At 43.8% G+C, this 22,033-nt stretch overlaps 1 protein-coding gene across 6 annotated transcripts in view; it reads right to left on the bottom strand.

The window, feature by feature from the left end:
* Positions 1 to 22,033, bottom strand: part of LOC122801829 (guided entry of tail-anchored proteins factor 1-like) — a 763,064-nt gene that overhangs the window by 412,661 nt on the left and 328,370 nt on the right. For all 6 annotated transcript variants that reach the window (XM_044071467.1, XM_044071464.1, XM_044071462.1 and 3 more), the window contains one exon: positions 6,718 to 6,883. In XM_044071467.1, the coding sequence (XP_043927402.1) occupies positions 6,718 to 6,841 (124 nt within the window). In that variant the 5' untranslated portion in view covers positions 6,842 to 6,883. The remainder of the gene's footprint in view (positions 1 to 6,717; positions 6,884 to 22,033) is intronic.

Genomic DNA, 22,033 nt, shown 5'->3' with positions numbered 1-22,033 from the left:
CCTTAAATTCTTTGTTCCTCGTAGATATTGTTTCAGAAGTGGATGTGAAAAGAGTGGAGGATCTGTATTGTAATGTGCAGAGATAGCTGAGGCATGAATTTTTATGGAGGAGAAGGATAAACCCTTATGAAGCATGTCTGTTAGGTAAAGCAAAATCAGAGGGATATTAGGAATGAGAGGATCCGAATCCTGAACATGCATCCAGGTGCAAAATGTCTTCCATTTGCCTGCATATGATTTTCTAGTGCTAGGCCGTCTGGCTTCTAAGATAACATCCATGACCTTTTTGGGAAGGGGAGGATTAATCATAGATCCTGAATTTGCCAGGCTGAGAGTTTTGACATGAGAGTGCAGAATCTGGCCCTGGTGTTGGGACAATAGATTGGGAATCTGAGGCAAAATCCAAGGTGGTTCCTGAGATAGATTCTTCAGTGTAGAGTACCAGAATTGACGAGGCCAATTTGGGGCCAGTAGAATCATCATCTTGGGCTTGTCCTGATTGATCTTTAATAACACCCGTGGTAGAAGAGGTAGTGGTGGAAAGGCATACCCCTTGAGGTTTTTCCAACTGAATGATAGTGCATCCACTTTCCATGCTAGCTTGTGAAAAGTCCTTGTGCAAAAAATCTGTAACTGGTGGTTGAGGGGGGATGCAAATAGATCTATGTCCGGGCAGCCCCAGGCTTCTGTAATCGTCTTGAATATGTGGGTGTCTAGCATCCACTCGTGTGGGTCTGACAAGTTCCTGCTCAGGCTGTCTGCCAAAGTATTTTGTTTCCCTGGCAGGAACCGAGCTTGTAGATCCACTTTGCAAGCTAGTGCTGTGTTCCATAGAGTCATGGCTAGTCTGCAAAGGGGGTAGGAATGTGAGTCCCCCTGCTTGTTTATGTATCACATAACTGTGGTGTTGTCTGTTCATATCAGTAGCTGTCCTGGTTGTAGAAGATCCCTGTAAGCCAAGAGGGCATTCTGAACAGCTAACATCTCTTTTAAATCGATATGTAGGTGCTTCTGATCCTCTGTCCAAAAACCTTGCAGACCCTTTCCCTGCAAGTGGGCTCCCCATGCGTAATCTGAGGCATCCGTGGTTAACACTTGGCTGGCTGGAGGTAGACTGAAGGCTTTGCCTTTGTTGTGAAGACATGCCATGGACCACCAATAAAATTCCTTTTGTAGGCAAGGCAAGACAGCAATCTGTGTATATAGACTGTGGCAATGCTGGGACCATACACTTTTTAGGTACCATTGTATTTTTCTCATATGTAGTCTTGCATTTGGTATGAGAAGGATGCAGGAGGCCATGTAACCCAAAGCCTGCAGGAATTTCCTTGCAGTTAGCTGAGTTATAGAAGCCAAGGTTTTGAAAGTGGAAGCCAGCTGTAGTTGTTTTTCAGATGTCAGGAATGCCATCTGGGTTGTTGTGTTTAAAAGAGCACCCAGAAAAGTTATCTGTTGTGTGGGGGTCAAATTTTACTTGTTTATGTTTACAGTGAATCCCAGGTACTTGAGAAGATTTTGAACAAATAGCAGGTGCTGGAGTAAAACATCCTTGCTGTCTGCTTGAATAAGGCAGTCATCCAGATAAGGGTAAATTTGAATACCCTTGAGCCTGCAATAAGCTACTACTGGTGCCAGGCACTTGGTGAAGACCCTGGGCGCAGTAGACAAGCCAAAGGGCAGCGCAGAGAATTGGTAATGTTTCGAGCCGGCCTTGAACCGGAGGTATTTTCTGCACTCCTGTCTGATGGGGATGTGAAGGTAAGCCTCCTTTAAATCCAATGTCACCATCCATGCATTTTTGCTCAACATTGGCAGGAGCTGCTGCAGAGTAAGCATTTTGAACTTTGGTATCTCCAGGAAAGTATTTAAGACTGACAGATCCAGGATGGGTCTCCATGAGTTTTGCTTTCTGGGAACTAGAAAGAGCCTTGAGTAAAAGCCCTGTCCCATCTCTGATTGTGGAACCAGTTATATGGCCCTCATAGCCATGAGGGATCTCACCTGGTGCAATGCCTCAGACCATTGGTGTTTTGGTAGGTCTGGCCATCCGTTTGGTCTTGGCAAGTTATGAAAATGGAATTTGTAACCTCTTGAAACTACATCCAGAACCCACTTGTCTTGGGTTATGTAAGTCCAATTTTGTTGAAAGAGAGAGAGTTTTCCTCCTAGAGGGGCATCCAGGAGAGAAGTTCCTGGAGCCATGCAGGGGGAGTCATTGAGCCTGTTTTCTAAATGATTGAGGTCTGTCGCCTCCACCCCTGGAGGTGGAAGCACTCCATTGTCTAGGTCTGTGCTTGAGGCCTCCCTCTGGTGCGCCTATATCTACCCCTCTGAGACCTGTCCGAGTTGGATAAGACCAATTTTTTGTTGGCCAATTTCTGCTAAATCTAGGGGGCTGAACTTGTAAGAAATCCTTAACCATTTGCATGGATTTTGCCTTATCCTCCATTTTCTTTATCACCTCTTCAGCCTTAGGCCCAAACAAAACATTATGCTGAACAGAAGCATCCAGTAACTGCTTTCACTTGATCAGGTAAGTTTTGTTCCTTTAACCAAGCATGTCTTCTAATGACTGTGCCAGAGGCAGCCGCCCTGCAAGAAGCCTCCAAGGCATCAAAACCACAGTGTAAACTATGCTTCCCCACTTGTTCAGTAGCATGCATCAAATCATGTAATTCCTTATTATCTGCACATGCAGAAATGGTACCTAACTTTTGTTTCATAACAGACCGTAGAAATTGCTGATATTTTAGCATATGAAATTGGCAATTTAAAGCCCTAATCGATAAAGTAGCAGAAGTATACACTTTTTTGCCCCATCTCTCCAAAGCTCTGGAATCCTTATCTGTCTGAATAGGATTTTTAGCAGAGGCAGCCTTAACCCTCTTAGGACCCTGAGAAATGGTTTCTGGATCAGCAGTAGGATTTTTGTAAAGGAACTGGTGGGAGTCAGGGACCCTGTAATATCTGTCGGGCTTAGCAGGAGCTGGAGGAAAGGAGTCAGGAGTTAAATTAGCCTCAAAAAAAGCATCATCCACAATATCCAAAATAGGAGGAATAGCCAGGGGTCTATGTTGGGGAAAAAGAAGGAAATCCCTGAGCCTTCTCTTAGATTCCGAGTACTCCTGTCCCTCCCAGTGAAAATGTTCCCTCATGTCATGTAAAGTTTCCCCAAAAGAAAAATCCTCAGGGGGAGAAGCTGATGGAATAGATTCCTCAGCATCAGAATCCTCATAAGGAGGGAAAGAATATTCCTGTTCAGAGGAAGACACTGAAGAAATTGATGCCTGATCAGAAGATTCATAATCCAACTCTTGCCTTGGCCTTTCGTCTGGAGGGGGATGTGAACCCCTAATCATGGTTAGCAAGTCCTCCGCCATTTTAAGTAACTGTTTTTGTGATTTGGGTCCCGGATCAGATGAGGCCTGATCTAGTGTCTTAGATTTAGAAGGAGTCTTTGTCTTTGTCCTGGGTTTTGCCTTTATCAGAAGCTGTGTAGGGCCTGAAAACCCCTTCGGGAGCCGGTACCTGCACAGCGGCTCCGGACCCATCCGAGGGAGCATTGTCCGAAGGTCCTGCAGCTGGAGTGCTCAAAGGCCTAGTTGGCTCCTCGTGGGAGTCCATTTCGGCTATCGGTTCTGAAATGGCCGACGACAGAGGCTGCGAAAGTGCCTCACTGACGACAGCCGAACCTGAAGCTGGCTCTGGTTGTGTAACGTCATCTGATTTGGACCTCGGAGGCCTGTCCTTATCCTTGCGTCATTTGTGAACTCCGGTAGTCAGAAGGATGTCCAACGACATTTTATAATTAAATCGCCTACCAAAGTAGTGAAAAGCAAAATCGTACCTCTGCTTAATCGTACGTTGGTTAAATCTAGCACAAAACCGACAACTAGCTACGTCGTGGTCAGGGCCTAAACAAGGAATACAGTAAAAATGGAAATCCTTATGAGGTATTTGCTTCTCACAAGAAATGCAGTTATTAACTTTTTCTGACATTGGACTGGAGCAAGAAAAAAGTTTCCTCAACGGGGTACTTAGCTTTGAGAAGAAGTAAGTCTTCGGACTGAAACACGAAAAAATATCAGGAGTCAGCCGACTGGCACTTGCGAACTGCTTTCACCGCACAGCAAGAAAGACTGGAGAACATGGCGTCGGCTGGCAGCTTTGTACTCCTGGCGCTCTGACGTCAGGGAGCATGACTGAACAGCCGACGCCAGACCCAGACTTTGGGATTCTGGCCGACCAAGGACTGCCTGCCGGCAGGAAGAGCCCTACAGTGATGACTACAACAGTGAAACACGATGAACATCACCTTTCATCTTCTTTGCTCAAGATGGCAAACCAAAAATAATGACAGAATAATTTTTAAATATTTTATTTTACCAATTTTTAACCAGATATACCCAGTGTACAAATTGTTCTTTTTCAAGGGTGAACAAGGACTGTCTGGTTAAGTGATTTGCTCAGGGTTACACAGTAACCAAATAAAGGAATAATGATTAAAATTGTGCACTTTTGTCTATAGAAAACAGTTCATTAACAGCTCAGAGCCTTAAGTGCCACACAGCTCTAATTTACTTAAAAAGTAAACAGGAAAACAGGTGTTGCATGTACATGCTCTTCTAAACAATAAGAAATATAAAACTCTAATGAATGGCATTACTGACGGACTGTAATACTCAGTGCCTTAGAAAATGGAGACGTTACCAGAGGTCTGGCAGTCCGTGCAGAGAATTAAGGCTCTGCAATCTTAATGAGCTGGGAGTCAAGGGTACAGGGCATGGCTCTTTCTACTTCCAATTACTTATTCTGCAACTCTGAACACAACACTTAACCAAATACTGTTTGTGCTACTGAAAAGGTCTACTGTGTGATCTTAAAGAGTGCTTGACACAAAGCATCATAGTGTTGTCTCTAAATACTGCTTGACAAGAAAGCATTGTGGTCATTTTCTGAATGGCCATTAATGTCCGACTGCGCCAGTTAATACATTATAAGTAGGTCTGTTATGGAACATAGCAACATACACACACACACACACACACACACACACTTGTTTGCTCATTCACCTTATTTCCTGTTTGGGGTTTACTTACCAGATTGCTCTACTCCTTTAAATTAATGTTTCCACTATCTGTAGTACAGAAAATAAGTCATTTCCCATACCCATTCTCACCATGACAACTTGCAGTAGTACTCCATGAAGTCACACCACTCATTCTCCCCATGACAGCTTGCACTATTGCTCCAGAGTGCCCCTCTACTTTACTTGAAACTCGCTGATGTGGCTGTAACAAAGCTGCAGAATACAGATCAATGTTGGACTTATGGTCAGGGCAGGTGTGTGTGTGTGTGTGTGTGTGTGTGTGTGTGTGTGTGTTAATGGGAACCTACACAGCTGCTTCGCGGTCAGCCTGAGCTGGATCTAGCCCTGCTGAAGAAGAAAATCATGCTTGTACACAAAAAAGTTCAATCTACAAGATGTAATAAAATGGCAATAAAATACTATGGAACTTAGACTTACAAATCCACGAAGCTGTACATGGCCATCAGTAACAGTTTGACAGCCCAATTCCCCATGGTAGACTTTTCTGTTAACTTCTACATGATCTACATGATCCTGTCTTGCATATTGGCACTCTCCTACCTATAAACTTTTATGTCATGTGTCAGAAATGGTACCACACAGCCACAATTCATAAAGAGCTGGCAGGAATATAAACAAAATATGTTTAATAAATGAAATGATAGTAACATGAAAGCAGAGAAGATCAGCAAGACAAATGTGAAGCATCACACAATCAGCTGCTAAGTGTACATTTCTGGTGATCTGTCATAAGGTTTATGCTGAAGTGATTCAAAAGATTACAAAGTTATGCATGATCAGCTAGCAGCATTAAAATTCCTGCAGCTTGTTAAAGATATCATTAAGATTCAGTTTCTTAAGGCGGGGTCTATATTAGAACATCGAAGTTTCAGAAGTTCGAATGATCTAATATCGACCCCTGTTCAGCGAAAGCTGAAAATATCGAAGCAACAGAAAACCAATTTCTTTCCTAGGGAAAGAATTTGGTTGTCTGTTTCTGTTGTTTTGGTATTTTCAGCGCTGTGGTGGAAAGTTACGGGTCGGGTTCAGGTAAGTGTGCGATTGAGTGCGGGTTAGGTTAGTTAGGGTTAGGGTGCGGGTTAGATATGTGTGCGATTGTGTGGACGTGAGGGTTAGGGCGGGTTAGATGAGTTAGGGTGCAGGTCAGGTAAGTGTGCGATTGTGTAGACGTGAGAGTTAGGGCGGGGTAGGTGAGTTAGTGTTAGGGCGCGGGTGAGGTGAGTGTGCGATAGTGACGGACCTTAGGGTTTGAGTTAAGGTAAGTGGACAGTTACTGGTGTGTGTATAGTTTAGTGTAGGGTTAGGTGTATGTGTGTGGATGTTTGTTTGGTGTGTTTATCTTGTGTGCATGTGTTTTGGAACAGCGAATTTTTAAAAATTCGCTGTTCTGTATGTTTGATGTTTTCAGCTTTCGCTGAATAGGGGTCGCTATTAGAACATTCAAAGTTCTGAAACTTCGATATTCTAATATAGAACCTTAAGACATAACCTCTCTCTTAATTTTGACAGTAGACTAATAAGGCAGTAGTTCTGTTTGAAAACATTTTAATCTACTGCCTGTCAATAATTTGCGATATGAATAAAATTAAGAATAAAAATAAAAGTACCATGAGTTTTGAGTCTGTCCGTCATTTTATTAATTTTTCTTTCTAGTCTTGCATATCTGGCAAATTCATCCATCATACTGATACTTGAAAGCTCTTGCTTCATGTTCTGAATCTCCAGTCGCATTCCTGATTCCTGCTCAGCATCCTTTTGCAATAACTTTGAAGTCTGTTAAAAAAAAAACACAGTATGATTTTCCATACTATATAAAACTGTGTGTGTGTGTGTGTATTTCTCATACTCACACAAAAAAATGAAAAAGATTAACTGTCTGTCACTGGTAGTGCCCAAGTCTTAGACCTCCTATTCAGCTTGACCTTTAAACTCCTGCATAGGAATTACTGCCATCCCTACATAAACATTTGTCAAATCTTGTAATTACTGCTGAGAGATCACAATGATGAAGCCCTTAAGCTAAATTGTCCAAGCTCTGTGTTTTCCGCTAGTAAGTACTGTTTTAATACAGTTTCCTCAACCAAGCATATTAAGATTAAAAAAGCCTACCTTGCCAGCACCTTTGAATATTAATGCATCAAAGATAATGGTAGATACATTAATTTCCCATTAGACACTTAGTTTTACTTGCATTTGTATCTGTTTTGTCTGCATGTCACAGAAATTCTAAAATTACTAATACTACCAGCCTCAATTTTTTATAACTAACCTTGTCCATGTGTAGGTATCTCTAAATAACATGCAGGATATTAAGATATTGTCTATCAGAGTCAAAATATGCCACATACACTAGAAATTAGCATACAATATGTTGTCAGTATATTAAGCGATCATTTGTTTCCATAAGAAATAATGCCCAACAGGGTGTGTGCTACTGTGGAAATAATGGACGCCCAATGGTGTTCTGAGCCCCGATGTTTGAGACAGTGGGCCTCTGAGGCTCGATGCTGTAGGCGGTGGGGCCTCTACACCCATGACAGGGAGCTATTTCTACGATAACACACCCTGGAGGGCATTAATGCACTTAAAGAATGGGCTACCTGTAAAACTGTTTTGTATTTTTTTAATATATTTCTGATGTAAAATAGTTCCTTCACTTAATGAATCACACTTGTTTTAGTATATGTATTTTTGCTGGAGGAAGTATTTTACATAAAAAATATAAGACATGCAGGTATTTAATGTCTAGCCACACAAACACAAATTCAGAAGCACAATCATATTTTTCCTTTCTTTTTTGTACAGTTAGTGGTTTTGCAGCTGATTGATTTGTTTAGTAGTTAAATAATGACAGACATTACTAATAACAAACAAAATTAAGAGTTACTCAACTCAATTTTTTAATAAATCCGTGCCAATAGACTGCCAGTTGCAGTCAGCGTTGTCGCTTGTCTGTTTGTCTCACTCACTCGCATGCAAGCACACATGCAAATGTGCACACACAGGCTTTAATTTTCCACTTGCTACAGAGCAAATTTAAAAAAATGATGTCTGTTTGATTTGTAACTATCCCAGTTTCACGGCAGCTTAATATGCTGCCATGAAGAGGTGGAATTGTTTTTCAGTGGTCATTGCATTTACAGCAACACCCTGCAGGAGAATATTCATTCTCCAATCCAAATGTACAGTTTCCCCATTCTTTAAAGATAAATATTGTATTCACCCACTTTTAAAACAATTGTTTATGGAATACTGCGGCTTCTGCTATAACTCACGATCAGGTGATAGCTGCAAAGTGGATAACTGAGAAAGTACAGTTAGATGTTCGAGTGTATTCACTGTTGCAGTCATCATATTGGGTTATCTGCTTGCAGGTAGCCCTCAGCCGGCCTGAATACCAGAGTCTTGGATTCCTGCATAGGATGCTGTCTCTTCTTCCATGACGTCAGGTCGTCAGGGCTATAAAACATGCAGCCGACGCCATTACATCAGTTATTCTTGCCCCAGATGTCAGGTGCCCCCACAATGGGAAGCAATTACATGTTATGGTACCCCTTCAACAAAAAGCAAATACACCAGAAAGCTTAAATACACCAAACAAGAAGGAAAGTTAGAGCCAAGAAAAGTCATGGGGCTGGAGGGAGGGTAACCAGGACTGCAACAGTGAATACACTAGAGCATCTACATTTATTGTAAATGTACACAACTGTACTATGTTCTTTCGTGTTTCACTGTTGCAGTCATCACATTTGGGTTGATTCCCAAAGTTAAGGAAGGGAGGAGGAAGTTAGAGAGCAAGACTGCAGTGGCAAAACCAGCTCTGGATTTAGAAAAAATAGGCATGTGCTAATGCTTGGTGAAGGTATGTACAGAGCTCCAGGTAGCAGCTTCTAGGATGTCCCTGGTGGGGACACCTCTGAGAAAGGCTGTAGAGGTAGATGATAGATGCAGCCCTGGTGGAATGTGATCTTATCCCCTGTGGGGTAGGTTTTCCATGGTGCTTATAGCAGAAATGAATGCAATGGGCTATCCAATTAGAAATGGTTTGATTTGAAATGGCCTTCCCCTCTGCCCTTGCCAACTAGCAGCTGTTCAGATTTTCTGAGGCGCTTAGTCCTATCCAAATAAAATCTAAGTTGTCTGTGCACGTCCAAAGAGTGCAGTATTCGTTCTCCTTTGTTTTGTGGATTTGGGAAAAGGTAGGCAAATTAATGGACTGATTAAGGGCCACACTAGACACCGCCTTGGGCATAGAATAAGGATTGGTCCTGAGGGAAACCCTGTATGCATGGAAGATAATGAAGGGCTCCACTGCCATGAAAGCCTGTAATTCAGACACTCTTTTTGCTGAAGTGATTGTTAGAAGGAAGGCTGTTTTCCAAGAAAGGAATTTCAACTCTGCAGTTGCAGCTGGCTCAAAAGGAGGGAGAGTGAGCTTTTCCAATACAAAGTTAAGGTCCCAGGCTGGAGTAAGGGCTCTCCTGGGGGGTCTTAAATTTTTGGCCCCTCTGAGGAATTGCTTTAGCAGGGGGGTGAAAGAAGAGGGGTGGTTCAGAATTATAATGTGCTGAAATGGCAGAGGCATGAATTTTAATAGACAAGAAGGATAGACCCTTGTGGAGCATTTCTGTTAAGTACTGAAGAATATGAGGTAAGCTGGGCACTACTGTGCCCATCCCCTGAGTCTGGCACCAGGAAAAGTATCTTTTCCACTTTTCAGCATAGGATTGTCTAGTACTAGGCCTCCTTGCCTCCAGAATGACATCTAGCACATGCTTACTGTGGGATGCTATTGGAGAGCTCAAGGAATTAGCCAGGCTGCAAGGTTCAGGGTTTGAAGCTGAGGGTGCAGAATCTGGCCCGCCTGCTGGGACAGCAGGGAAGGGGTCTGACGCAGGTGACATGGTACCAGCAGTGTCATACTGTGCAAGGGGGGGTACCAGTGCTGGCGTGGCCAGTCCGGTGCAATCAGTATAGTCCTTGGTTTGTTCCGTTTGATCTTTAGCAAAACCTTCGAGAGGAGAGGCAGAGGGAGAAAGGCATAAACTGTGAGGCTTTCCCAGGTAAATGACAGGGCATCCACTTTCCAAGCCCGACTGTGGGAAGACCTTGTGCAGAATTTGTCCAATTGGTAGTTTTGAGGGGAGGCAAACAGGTCCATCTCTGGGGTCCCCTATTTGTTCAAAAGGTTGAATATTTTTGGTTCCAGTTTCCATTCGTGTGGGTCCATGAGATTTCTGCTTAGGTCATCTGCCAGTGAATTTAGCTTGCCTGGCAGGACTTGAGCTTGTAGGTGCACTTGGTAGCTCAAGGCGGTGTTCCACACAGCCATGGCTAGTCTGCAGAGAGGGTATGAGTGGGTTCCCCCCTGCTTGTTTATGTACCACATAACTGTGGTGTTGTCTGTCTTTACCAATAACTGTCAAAAACCAAAAACCAGCGTGGCAAACGTAGTAAGAAGTAATTCCTTTATTTACTGAAGCGCTTTTCGTCCGATAAAAATACACAAACTTCATCAGATAAAGTAAAAAATGAGCTGTTACTTTTTAAATAAGCAGAGAAATGCATCCGCTGACATTTCTCTGCTTACTTAAAAAGTAGCAGCTCATTTTTTTACTTTATCTGATGAAGTTCGTGTATTTAATCGGACGAAAAGCACTTCAGTAAATAAAGGAATTACTTCTAACTACGTTTGCCATGCTGGTTTTTGGAGTTTCTATTTGTGTTTGTCTCTTTACCAATAATCGTCTTGGAAGAATGTGATCCTTGAAGGCTGTCCAGGAATTCTGTACAGCTAACATTTCTTTTTAGTTACTATGCAGGTGCATCTGTCTCGGGTTCCATTTGCCCTGAATGCACTGCCCTGCCAAGTGAGCCCCCCATGCACAGTCTGATGCGTCTGTCAGGGTTTGGGGGGTAGAGTGAAAGGGAGCCCTTTGCTGTGGTAGCAGGCCTCTGCCCACCTAAGGAACTCTGTCTTTATACAAGGAATGATAGGAATCATTGATTCCAGGTCCTGAGAAAGTTGACACCATAGGCTTTTTAGATACCACTGCAATTTCCTCATATGCAGTCTTGCATATGGAATTAGTAGAAGAACCCCGGGGCATGTAGAATTTTCCTTGCAGATAGCTGGATCTTTGTGGCCAGTTGTTTGAAGTAGGTTGTTAAATAAACTTGTTTCTCTGGAGTGAGGAAAACCATCTGGAAAGTTGTGCTCAAGCTTGCTCCCAGGAATACAATTTGTTGGCAGGGTACTAGGTGAGACTCCTTTTCATTTATGGTATACCCCAGTGAGTTTAGCAGTTTCTTTACGAACGCCAGATGCTTTAATAGCAATTCCTGGCTTTCTGCCTGAATCAGACAATTGTCCAAGTATGGGTATATTTGAATATTTCTCTGCCTGCAAAATGCAATGGCTGGAGCTAGACACTTTGTGAATACCCTTGGCGCAGTAGATAAGCCAAAGAGAAGTGCAGAGAACTGATAGTGCATGGAGCCTGCCCTGAAGCTTAGGTATTGCTTACAAGATTCCCTTATTGAATGTGCAGGTAAGCTTTTTTTAAGTCTAAGGTTGCCAACCAAGCATCTTTGCCTATCATAGGAAGCAGATGTTGAAGTGTTAGCATCTTGAATTTTGGGATTACCAAAAAAGTGTAATAGAGAGGTCCAGGATAGGACGCCAGAAGCTGTCTTTTCTGGGTACTAGGAAAAGTCTTGAATAAAAACCTTGTCCCCCTTTCTACTGCTGGAACAGGGTGAATAGCCCTGATACTTAGAAGAGAGAGAACCTGCTGTTGAGCCTCTGCCCACTGATTTGGGGATAGATCTGGCCAACCATTTGGGGTTGGTAGGGTGTGGAAGTGGAATCTGTATCCTTAGGAAACTATATTCAAAACCCATTTGTCCTGGGTAACGAGTTCCCAGTTTTTTGCATGCAGGGTGAGCTTTCCTCCTAAGGGAGCAGGTAATTGAGTAGGACTTGGAAGGGTTAAGGTAAAGTCATTATGCCATTTTTCCATGGGGGGGGGTCTTACTACTCCCTGCTTTGGAAGTGGGAGCCCCCCACTGCTTAGGCCTGTGCGCAGTCTGAGACTGTAACCTAGATGGTCTGCTGTTCTTGGGTTTGGACTGAGAAAGCCTGGAAGAGGCTGGAAAGGAACAATTCTTTGAAGGCCAATGCCTACTAAATCTGGGAGGCTGTACTTGCAGGAAATCTTTAACAGTTTGCATAGATTTAGCTTTGCTAAACAGGCGGTCTTGGTTTAAGGGAGCATCCAGTAATTTAGCTTTAACATGATCTGGCAAGTTTTGCTCCTTAAGCAATGCATGCCTTCTAAGTACAGACCCAGTGACAGCAGTCCTGCAAGATGCTTCTAGAGAGTCAAAATCACATTGCAAAGTATGTTTACCAACTTGTTCCGCAGAATGCATCAAATCCTGTAATTCGTTGTGTTCAGCACAGTCAGGAATCAACATCATTTTCTGTTTAAGCAGCCCCATAATATGCTGCTGATACTTTAACATATGAAACTGGCAATTTAAAGCCCTAATGGCCAAAGTAACAGAAGTATATACCTTCTTACCCCATCTGTCCAAGGCTCTAGAATCTCTATCAGAAGGGGTAGGGTTTTTGGCAGCAGTAGCCTTAATGCCCTTTGGTCCTTGGGAAATGGTCTCTGGATCCACAGTAGGATTCTTGAAGAGGAACTTGAGAGAGTCAGGTACTGTAATACCAGTCAGGTTTTCTGGGAGCTGCAGGTAAAGTGTCTGAGGAAATGCTAGATTCTAAGAAAGCATCATCTACAATGTCCAGAACAGAAGGGATAGCTAAAGGTTTATGTTGAGGAAGGAGTAGGAATTCCCTAAGCCTCTTTTTGGAGTCAGAGTAATCCTGGCTTTCCCAATGGAAATTCTCCCTAAGAGTATGCAAGATTTCACCAAAAGAGAAATCTTCTGGAGGGGAAGCCTCTGCATCAGAATCCTCATAGTTAGAAAGGGGCAAATCCTGGTAATCAGAAGAAACAGAAATATCAGATTCCTGATCAGAAGAATCAGAAGGAATCAGTTCTAGGTCTCAGAGGGGGAAGGCTGGCTTCCCCTAATTAAGGTAATAAGGTCTTCAGCCATTTTAAGCATTTTTTTTAGGCATATGGGCCTGAGCATGCGGTTTGGACATCAATTTTCTAGGCGTGGGTCGAGTTTTAAGCCTGGATATAGAAGATGGCATCGGTTTAAAGTGCAAGTCTGTAGGGCTGAAGACACCCTCAGAATCCGGTGCCTGCACAGCGGCTCTGGACCCATCCAAGGTAGAGACATCGCAGGTTCCATAGTCTAAGAAGCATCTCGCGGCATACCGGACTCCGAATGGGTCTCGGTAGAGGCCTGGGAATCTGAAGTAGCAGGTATCAGGGGCTGCGAAAGCACCTCACTGAGTACCGGCGGACTGGCAACTAGCTTAACGGAAGCATTGTCGGCAGTTTTGGACCTATGCGGTCTGTCTCTGTCTTTATCCTTATGTTTTTTCAGAATATCGGTAGTTGGATGGCGTACCAAAGCCATTTCTGGATAGTTAAACTGAGGACCAAAATAATTTGCTGCAAATATAGACAGACGACGAATAGTTCAGGGGTTGTACAAGGCACAAAACCGACAGCAAGGGACGTCGTGGTCTGGGCCTAGGCAAGGAATGCAGTACGAATGAAAATCTTTGAGGTATTTGCTTTCCACAGGTAATACAATTGTTAACTTTTACTGACATCAGTTAAGAGCAAGAAAAAGGATCCCCAACGGGGTACTTAGCTTTTTTGAAGACTTCGGTTCTGAAACTCGAAAATGAAAATTTCGGGAGTAGGCAGACCAGCAATTGCGAACTGCTTCTGCTTCGGGCATAGCGCAGCAAGAAAGACTGATGTAATGGTGTCGGCTGCATGTTTTATACCCCTGACGACTTGACGTTATGGAAGAAGAGACAGCATCTGACGCAGGAATCCAAGAATCTGGTATTCAGGCCGGCTGAGGGCTACCTGCAGGCAGATAACCCAAATGTGATGACTGCAACAGTGAAACACGAAGAACATCATTGGATCATCCGCAAGTCGCAGTCAAGAAAGCAGACAGCAGTTTCATACTGATACTAATGCCCATCACAGATTTCTTAAGACTTTTTTTCAATTCACTTAAAAAGGCAAAAATAGAGCAACATCAACATGCATTTTCTGAAAAATAAGAAGTAACAAACTCTAACGTCCGTCATCAATGACCGACTGTAATCCTAACTGACTTACCATAAAATCAAAAAATTTATAAGTGACAAGGCAAAAACATGAGACAAAATCATGGATGTTAAAAGTTAACTGGAACAGGTTTTGCATCAACATGCGTTTTCTGAATACGTAGTACTATCCAGCATTACTGACCAAGTATAATCCTCAGTGGTTTAGCAGAAAATCAAAAATGTTATGATGTACACAGCAAAAATATGAAGCAAAAAAAATCAGGGACATTCTGCAAAATCAGACAGTTGTAGAAATGTTAGCACTTCAGGTGATGGATTGGTTAAAGGCAAACAGTGATGACTTTTTAAATGGTCAGTGATAAGGTTTAGAAGGTTGTAGCTGTCAAACTACTCTCACATCAAAGCCGCCTCGAAAAACAGTCACTGCAGTTAAGTGGAGGTCACAATTAAAGCTGCTGTAATTTTACAGCCACAGCTTCAAGATGCAAGCCAATTCTTGCAGAGGAAAGTACAGTGGTGTAAAATCTTACCATAATAGTAGATGTCCTTTTCTTCTCTGTTGCAGTATTATTCACTGAAGAAATCTTCTGCCAAGGATAGCCCAATATCCAGCCAGTATACCAAAGCCTTTAGATCTTTTAGGCACCATAAGTCACACATATGCTCCCCACATTGGGTGTACGGCATAAAGGTGACGTACAGACACAATTACCCAGAACTTAATTGACCCAGGAGGAATAGTACACCGCCAAAGACAAAGGAGAGCATGCACATCCAGAAGAAAAAAGTTCAGAAGGAAAAAGAAGTGGCAGCCCCTCGGCAAGAAAGACAGTAAAACACAGGGCAAAAGCTTAAAAAGAAATAAATAAATAAATAAAATAAAAACAAGAAGGAAGGAGGGATTGACCAAATACTGCAACAGTGAAGAGAAAGGCATTTACTGTTATAAGATTTTACACACCCCTACCATGTCCATCCATATCACTGTTGAATTATTATTCACTGAAGGAAGTATAAAGCAGGTGGGAGGAGGAAGGCACAGAATAGCGCTCTACAAACCTCTGCAGAATAGCCCTGGCAAACCTGCCTGGCCCTGGAAATAACATCCAATTTATAATGTTTAACAGAAGTATTAACAGAGGACCAAGTAGCAGCCTCAAAGATGGAATTGGTGTCCAAACCAAAGGCACCAGTGCCTTGACAGAGGAAGAAAGGCATAACAAAAGGAAATGCCTTAGAAATCCAGGAGGAGATGGTTTGCTTGCTACCAGCCAAACCAAAGTCCTGGGATGAAAGAAAACAAAGTTGCTCATACTGGTGAATAACTTTTGTTTTATCCAAATACCTGAGCTGTCTATGTAGTTCCAAGGTGTGAAAAGCCTTCTCACTGACAGACTGTAGCAAAGGAGAAAAGGAAGGAAGTTGAATAGACTGATTAACAGACAAAGTACAGTTGTGCACACTTACTATAAATGTAGCTGTTTGAGTGTATTCACTGTTGCAGTCATCACACTTGGGTTATCTGCCTGCAGGTAGCCCTCAGTCGGCCCAAATACCAGAGACTTAGTATTTCTGCGTTGGATGCTGTCACTTCTTCCATGATGTCAGGTCGTCAGGGGTATACAAACAGGCAGCCGATGCCATTACATCAGTTTTTCTTGCCCCAAATGTCAGGAGCCCCCAAACAGGGAGCTAGTATATGGTGGGGAAAACACCACCAGTAAAAAGTAAATACCAATACCAGTAGGAATAGCCATAGAGAGGAGAGATAAGAGATAGGGGAAACCAGGGGGCTGGAGGGAGGGAAACCAGGACTTCAACAGTGAATGCACTCGAACATCTACATTTATGGTAAGTGTACACAACTGTACTATGTTCTTTGTGTTTCACTGTTGTAGTCATCACACTTGGGTTGATTCCCAAAGCCGAGGAAGGGTGGAGGCAGTCAAGAAGAGTTAGGGCTGGCTAGTAGGCCTTGCAAGACTGCTGTAGCAAATCCTGCCCTGGATTTGGAAAAGATAGGCAGGTGGTAATGATTGGTGAAGGTGTGTACAGAACTCCAGGTAGCAGCTTCCAGCATATCCCTTGTAGGGACTACCCTGAGAAATGCTGTAGAGGCAGATGTAGCTTTAGTGGAATGTGTTCTGACCCACTGATGGTTGGTTTTCCATGGTGCTTGCAGTTGAAATGGATGCAGTGTGCTATCCATTTGGAAATGGTTTGTTTTGAAATGGCCTTGCCCTCTGCCCTTGTTGCAAAGCTGACTAGCAGCTGGTCAGATTTTCTGAAAGGCTTAGTCCTATCAAGGTAGAACCTGAGCTGTCTGTGCACGTCCAAAGAGTGTAGGATCCTTTCCCCTTTATTTTGAAGATTAGGGAATAAGGTTTGCAAATGGATAGATTGGTTGAGAGCCACACTGGACACCACTTTAGGCATAAAGGAAGGGTTAGTTCTGAGGGAAACCCTGTCAGCATGGAAAATAATGAAGGGTTCCACAGCCATCAGTGCTTGTAACTCAAGACACTCTTCTAGCCGAAGTGATGGCTAGAAGCAAGTCTGTTTTCCAAGAAAGGAATTTTAACTCTGCTGAAGCAGCAGGCTCAAAAGGGGGAAGCGTGAGCTTTTCCAGAACAAAGTTAAGGTCCCAAGCGGGGGTGGGTGCTCTCCTTGGTGGCCTTAAGTTGTTTGCCCCTCTCAGGAACTGTTTGATGAGAGGGTGAGAGAATGGAGGTGGCTCAGTATTTTAATGAGCTGAAATAGCAGAGGCATGGAACTTAATGGAGGAGAAGGATATGCCTCTGTGTAGTAGTTCTGCTAGGTAATCCAGGATTAGAGGTAAGGGGGGCAGTGTTGTGTCCTTTCCTTTAGACTGAATCCAAGAACAATACCTTTTCCACTTTTCGGCATAGGATTTCCTGGTACTGGGCCTTCTGGCTTCAAGGATGACGTCCAGCACCTGCTTGCTTAGGGTTGCTGGTGGGGTATTTAAGGAATAAACCAGGCTGCAAGATTTAGAGCTTGCAATTGTGGATACAAAAGCTGTCCCTCCTGCTGAGAAAGCAGTGTTGGGGTCTGGTGTAGGTGCCAGGCTGGCACCTTTGTCAGGCTGCGCAGGAGTGGGTACCAGTGCTGGCGTGGCCAGTCCGGGGCAATCAGAATTGCCCTTGGCCTGTCTTGTTTTATCTTGAGTAATACTCTTGAGATAAGGGGCAGAGGGGAAAAGGCATAGATTGAGAGGTTTTCCCACTGAAAGGATAGAGCATCCACCAGCCAGGTCCTGCTGTGAGGGTTCCTGGTGCAGAATTTGCTTAACTGGTGGTTGTTGGGGGAGGGAAAGAGATCCACCTCTGGGGTCCTCCATTTCTGCATCAGAAGGTTGAGGGTGCTGGGCTCCAATTTCCACTCGTATGGGTCTAGGATATTTCTGCTTAAGTCATCTGCCAGTGAATTTCGTTTGCCTGGCAGGAATTGAGCTTGTACATGAACTTGGTTGTCCAAGGCCGTGTTCCACAGGGCCATGGCTAACCTGCAGAATGGGTAAGAATGGCTTCCCCCCTGCTTGTCGATGTACCACATAACTGTGGTGTTGTCTGTTATCATCAGCAATTGTCCTGGAAAGAGTAGGTATCTGAAAGCTGTCAGGGCATTCTGTACAGCTAGCATCTCTTTTTGATTGATGTGCAGGAGAATTTGCCTTGGGCTCCAGTGGCCCTGAATACATTTGCCTGCCATATGAGCCCCCCATGCATAATCTGATGCATTAGGGTCTGGACGGCATGGGGTTGAGTAAAGTGCAGTCCCTTGTTGTGGTTGCATGCTTCTGGCCACCAAAGGAACTCTGTCCTTAGACAAGGTATGATAGGAATGGCTGTTTCCAGGTCCTGAAAATGTTGGCACCAAAGACTTTTAAGTACCATTGAAGTTTCCTCATATGCAGTCTAGCATATGGAATTAGTAGAATACATGAGGCCATGAACCCTAGGGCTTGCAGTATTTTTCTTGCAGACAGACTACTTCAAACAAATGGCCACCAGAACCCAGCTGTCAGATAGACCTGTTTTTCTGAAGTGAGGAATGCCATCTGGGAAGTTGTGTCCAAGCTTGCTCCCAGGAATACAATCTTTTGACGGGGTACTAGTTGTGATTTATTTTTGTTGATGGTGTACCCCAATGAAGTTAGAAGGCTTTTTATAAATGTCAGGTGCTGAAACAGCAACTCCTGACTGTCCGCCTGAATCAGGCAGTCATCCAAGTATGGGTAAATTTGGATATTTCTCTGCCTGCAGTATGCAATGGCTGGAGCCAGGAATTTTGTGAATACTCTGGGTGCAGTAGATAAGCCAAAGGGAAGTGCAGAGAACTGCTAATGCATAGACCCTGCCCTGAAACGTAGATATTTCCTGCATGACTCCTTTATGGCGATGTGCAAATAGGCTTCTTTTAAGTATAGGGTGACTAACCAGGCATCCTAGGCTAACACAGGGAGAAGCTATTGCAGGGTAAGCATCTTGAATTTTGGTACCAGCAGGAAGGTGTTGAGAATTGTAAGATCCAGGATTGGGCTCCAAGAGCCCTCTTTCCTGGGTACCAGGAACAGTCTGGAGTAGAATCCTTGACCCCTCTGTTCTACTGGAACAGGCTGAATAGCTCCAATATTGAGCAGGGAAAGTACTTGGTTTTGAGCCTCTGCCCACTAGTTTGAAGGAAGGTCTGGAAACCCGCTTGGGGTTGACAGTGAATGGAAATAAATTTTGTACCCCTGGGTTACAATGTTGAGGACCCATCGGTTCTGAGTGATGGACATCCGGTTTTTTGCATGAAGGGCAAGTTTTCCTCCTAGGGGCACAAGCAATTGGGCAGGGCTGGGAAGCAGAGTTGAGAAGTCATTGTGAGCTTTTTCCATAAGGAGGTGGCTTACCACTCCCTGCTCTAGGGTGGGGGCGTTCCATTGCTTAGATCTCTGCATACCCTGAGACTGTAGTCTGGGTGGTTTGTTTCCCCTGGGTCTTGTTTGGGAAGGCCTGGAGGGGGCTGGAAAGGACTAGTGTTTTGAAGGGCAATGCCTACTGAATCTAGGTGGTTGCACTTGTACAAATTCTTTAATATTTTGCATAGATTTAGCCTTTTCTTCCATCTTTTTAACTACTACTGCTTTGGTAGTAAGCATACCGGACTCCAAATGGGTCTCAGCAGAAGCCTGCAAATTCACAGAAGTGGGCATCAGGGGCTGCAAGGACACCTCACTGAGTACTGGCGGACTGGTGACTAGCTTAATGGAAGCATCGTCGACAGTTTTTGACCTATGCAGTCTGTCTCTATCTATCTTTACATTTTTTCGGAAGATCGGTAGTCGGACGGCTTACCGAAGCCATTTCAGAATACGGAGATAGAGAGCAAAAAAATTTAGCGACAAAGATAGCTCGACGACGAATGGTTTGGGATTTAAACAAGGCACAAAACCGACAGCGAGGGACGTTGTGTTCTGGGCCTAAACAGATGATGCAGTAAAAATGAAAATCTCTGTAACGTATTGCTTTCCACAGACAAGACAATTGTTAACTTTTTCTGACATCGGTTAGAGCAAGAAAAAATGATCGCCAGTGGGGTACTTAGCTTTAGAAGACTTGAGGATTATTCAACTCGAAAACTAAAAATTCAGGTAGCGGCCGACCGGCACTTGCGAACTGCTTCTGCTTTGGGCTCCTCTTTGGCAAGAAAGACTGGGGTAATGGTGTTGGCTGCCTGTTTTTATACCCCAGACGTCATGGAAGAAGCGACAGCATCCAGTGCAGAAATACTAAGTCTCTGGTATTCGGGCCGACTGAGGGCTACCTGCAGGCAGATAACCCAAGTTTGATGATTGCAACAGTAAAACACGAAGAACATCTCATTAACCACCTTGGGCATAACAGGATGATTAGTACAAAGAGACACCCTATCTCTATGAAACATTTAAAAAAAAGGAATAGCCATAACAGCCTAAAGTTCAGACACTTTCTTGGCAGAAGTAAGAGCCAACAGCAGAACAGTCTTCCAAGTATGATGTTGCAAGGAAGCTGAACTAGCATGTTCAAATGAAGCCAGAGTCAACTTTTCAAGTGCAAAACTGATGTCCCAAAAAATGGAATAGGCTTTTTGGGGGGCCTGATATAAAAGATGCATTTAAGGAATTGCTTTACCTCAAAGCAAGAGGTCAAAGGAGTATTCAAAGGCAGCCAAGTAGAGATTGCGGACAGGTGAGCTTTAACTGACAAATATGCCAAACCAGCATGGAGCAGAGCATACAAATGAGAGAACCAAGGGGATCACCACTGGAAAGGGATCCTAATGGTGAGAGGCACCAAACGGAAAACCTTTTCCATTTAGATAAATAAGATTTTCTGTTAGTGGGTTTCCTGGCTTCCTGCAAAATCCAAAGCATGCCCTCAGTAAAGAGGTGCCTGAAGGGGATCAAAACCCTATCACCCACAGAGTCTTTGAAGAGTGGACAGGAGAGAATGGATAAGAGATCCTTTGCCTTGTGTGAGAAGACCCACCCAGTGAGGAAATTTGTGGTGATTGTCCCTGGCTAGATGAAAAATGGGGGAGTGCAGTGCTGTCTGGGCCAAAAGGGAGTCACTATCAAGATTTTGGGAGAGTCCTGCATGATCTTTTGCAGAACTCTTGGCAGCAGGGGAAGGGGAGGAAAGGCATACAGAAATATTCCCTTCCAAGGAAAAGACAAGGTGGCCAAGCTCCAAACCAGATTTGGTACACTCAAACAAAATAAAAGAAGTTGTCTGTTCAGAGGGAAAGCAAAAAGATCACGGACTGATCATTTGTAAAGCATCTGAAGACATGCGAGAACTCGGATCCATGCCGGCCTCCGAAAGGAGTCATGGCAGAGAAATACAATACAATCTTCAGGCCCATCATTTGCTTCTAGAGACACCTAGTGGAGGCTGGACAGCAACAGGATCAGGCCTAGACTTCTTGAGCTTCTTAGAGGATTGGTTGTCCCTTGGGGTGGGTAGATTCGGCCATAGCACCTAGAGCCAACAATTTAAGACATTGGCTCTCCAGATATATGGACAGAGTCGATAAGCAACTTTGAAGGGTCTTAGGAGGAAACACTTGACAGACAGTGCACTGCATATGGTTGTGGGAAGCACCTAGGCAAAAAAGGCACTGGTTATAATGGACTTTATGGGGAATCTGCCTCCCACACTGACATTTTCCCTTTGTGGATGACATGAACCCAGGTAAGCAAAGAAAAAAAGACAAATAGAGAATCCTCAAATGGGGCATTTATCTGAAATGGCTTGGTAACCAGTACAGCGAAAAACTACAGTTTTGTACCTACCATAAATGTAGATGTCCGAGAGGTATGCATCTGCAGTCCTTACAAATGGGTTGTCCTGGCCTCAGGCAGCCCTTCGGTCGGCCGGATTCCAAAGTCTGGGTCTGGCCTCGGCTGGTGTCGCACTTCACCCGACGTCATAGCTGCAGTTCTTCGGGTATAAAGGCATCAGCCGACGCCATTTTCCTCAGTGTTTCTTGCCCCAGATGCCCTCTAGGAAGGCTAAATTTGGATAAATGCAAATGTTTCCAAACAACAGAGAGCAAATAGAAATAAACATGTATATACATATATACAAACAAATACACCATAATAGATTCCCCAGCTAGCTACAAGATGGGCAAAT

This window comes from Protopterus annectens, chromosome 5.part0, assembly GCF_019279795.1.
Source record: "Protopterus annectens isolate FY-2018-M chromosome 5.part0, PAN1.0, whole genome shotgun sequence".
Classification (NCBI taxonomy): domain Eukaryota; kingdom Metazoa; phylum Chordata; order Ceratodontiformes; family Protopteridae; genus Protopterus; species Protopterus annectens.
Note: the sequence above shows the minus strand (reverse complement) of the source record. Positions and strands in the feature narration are given on the sequence as shown.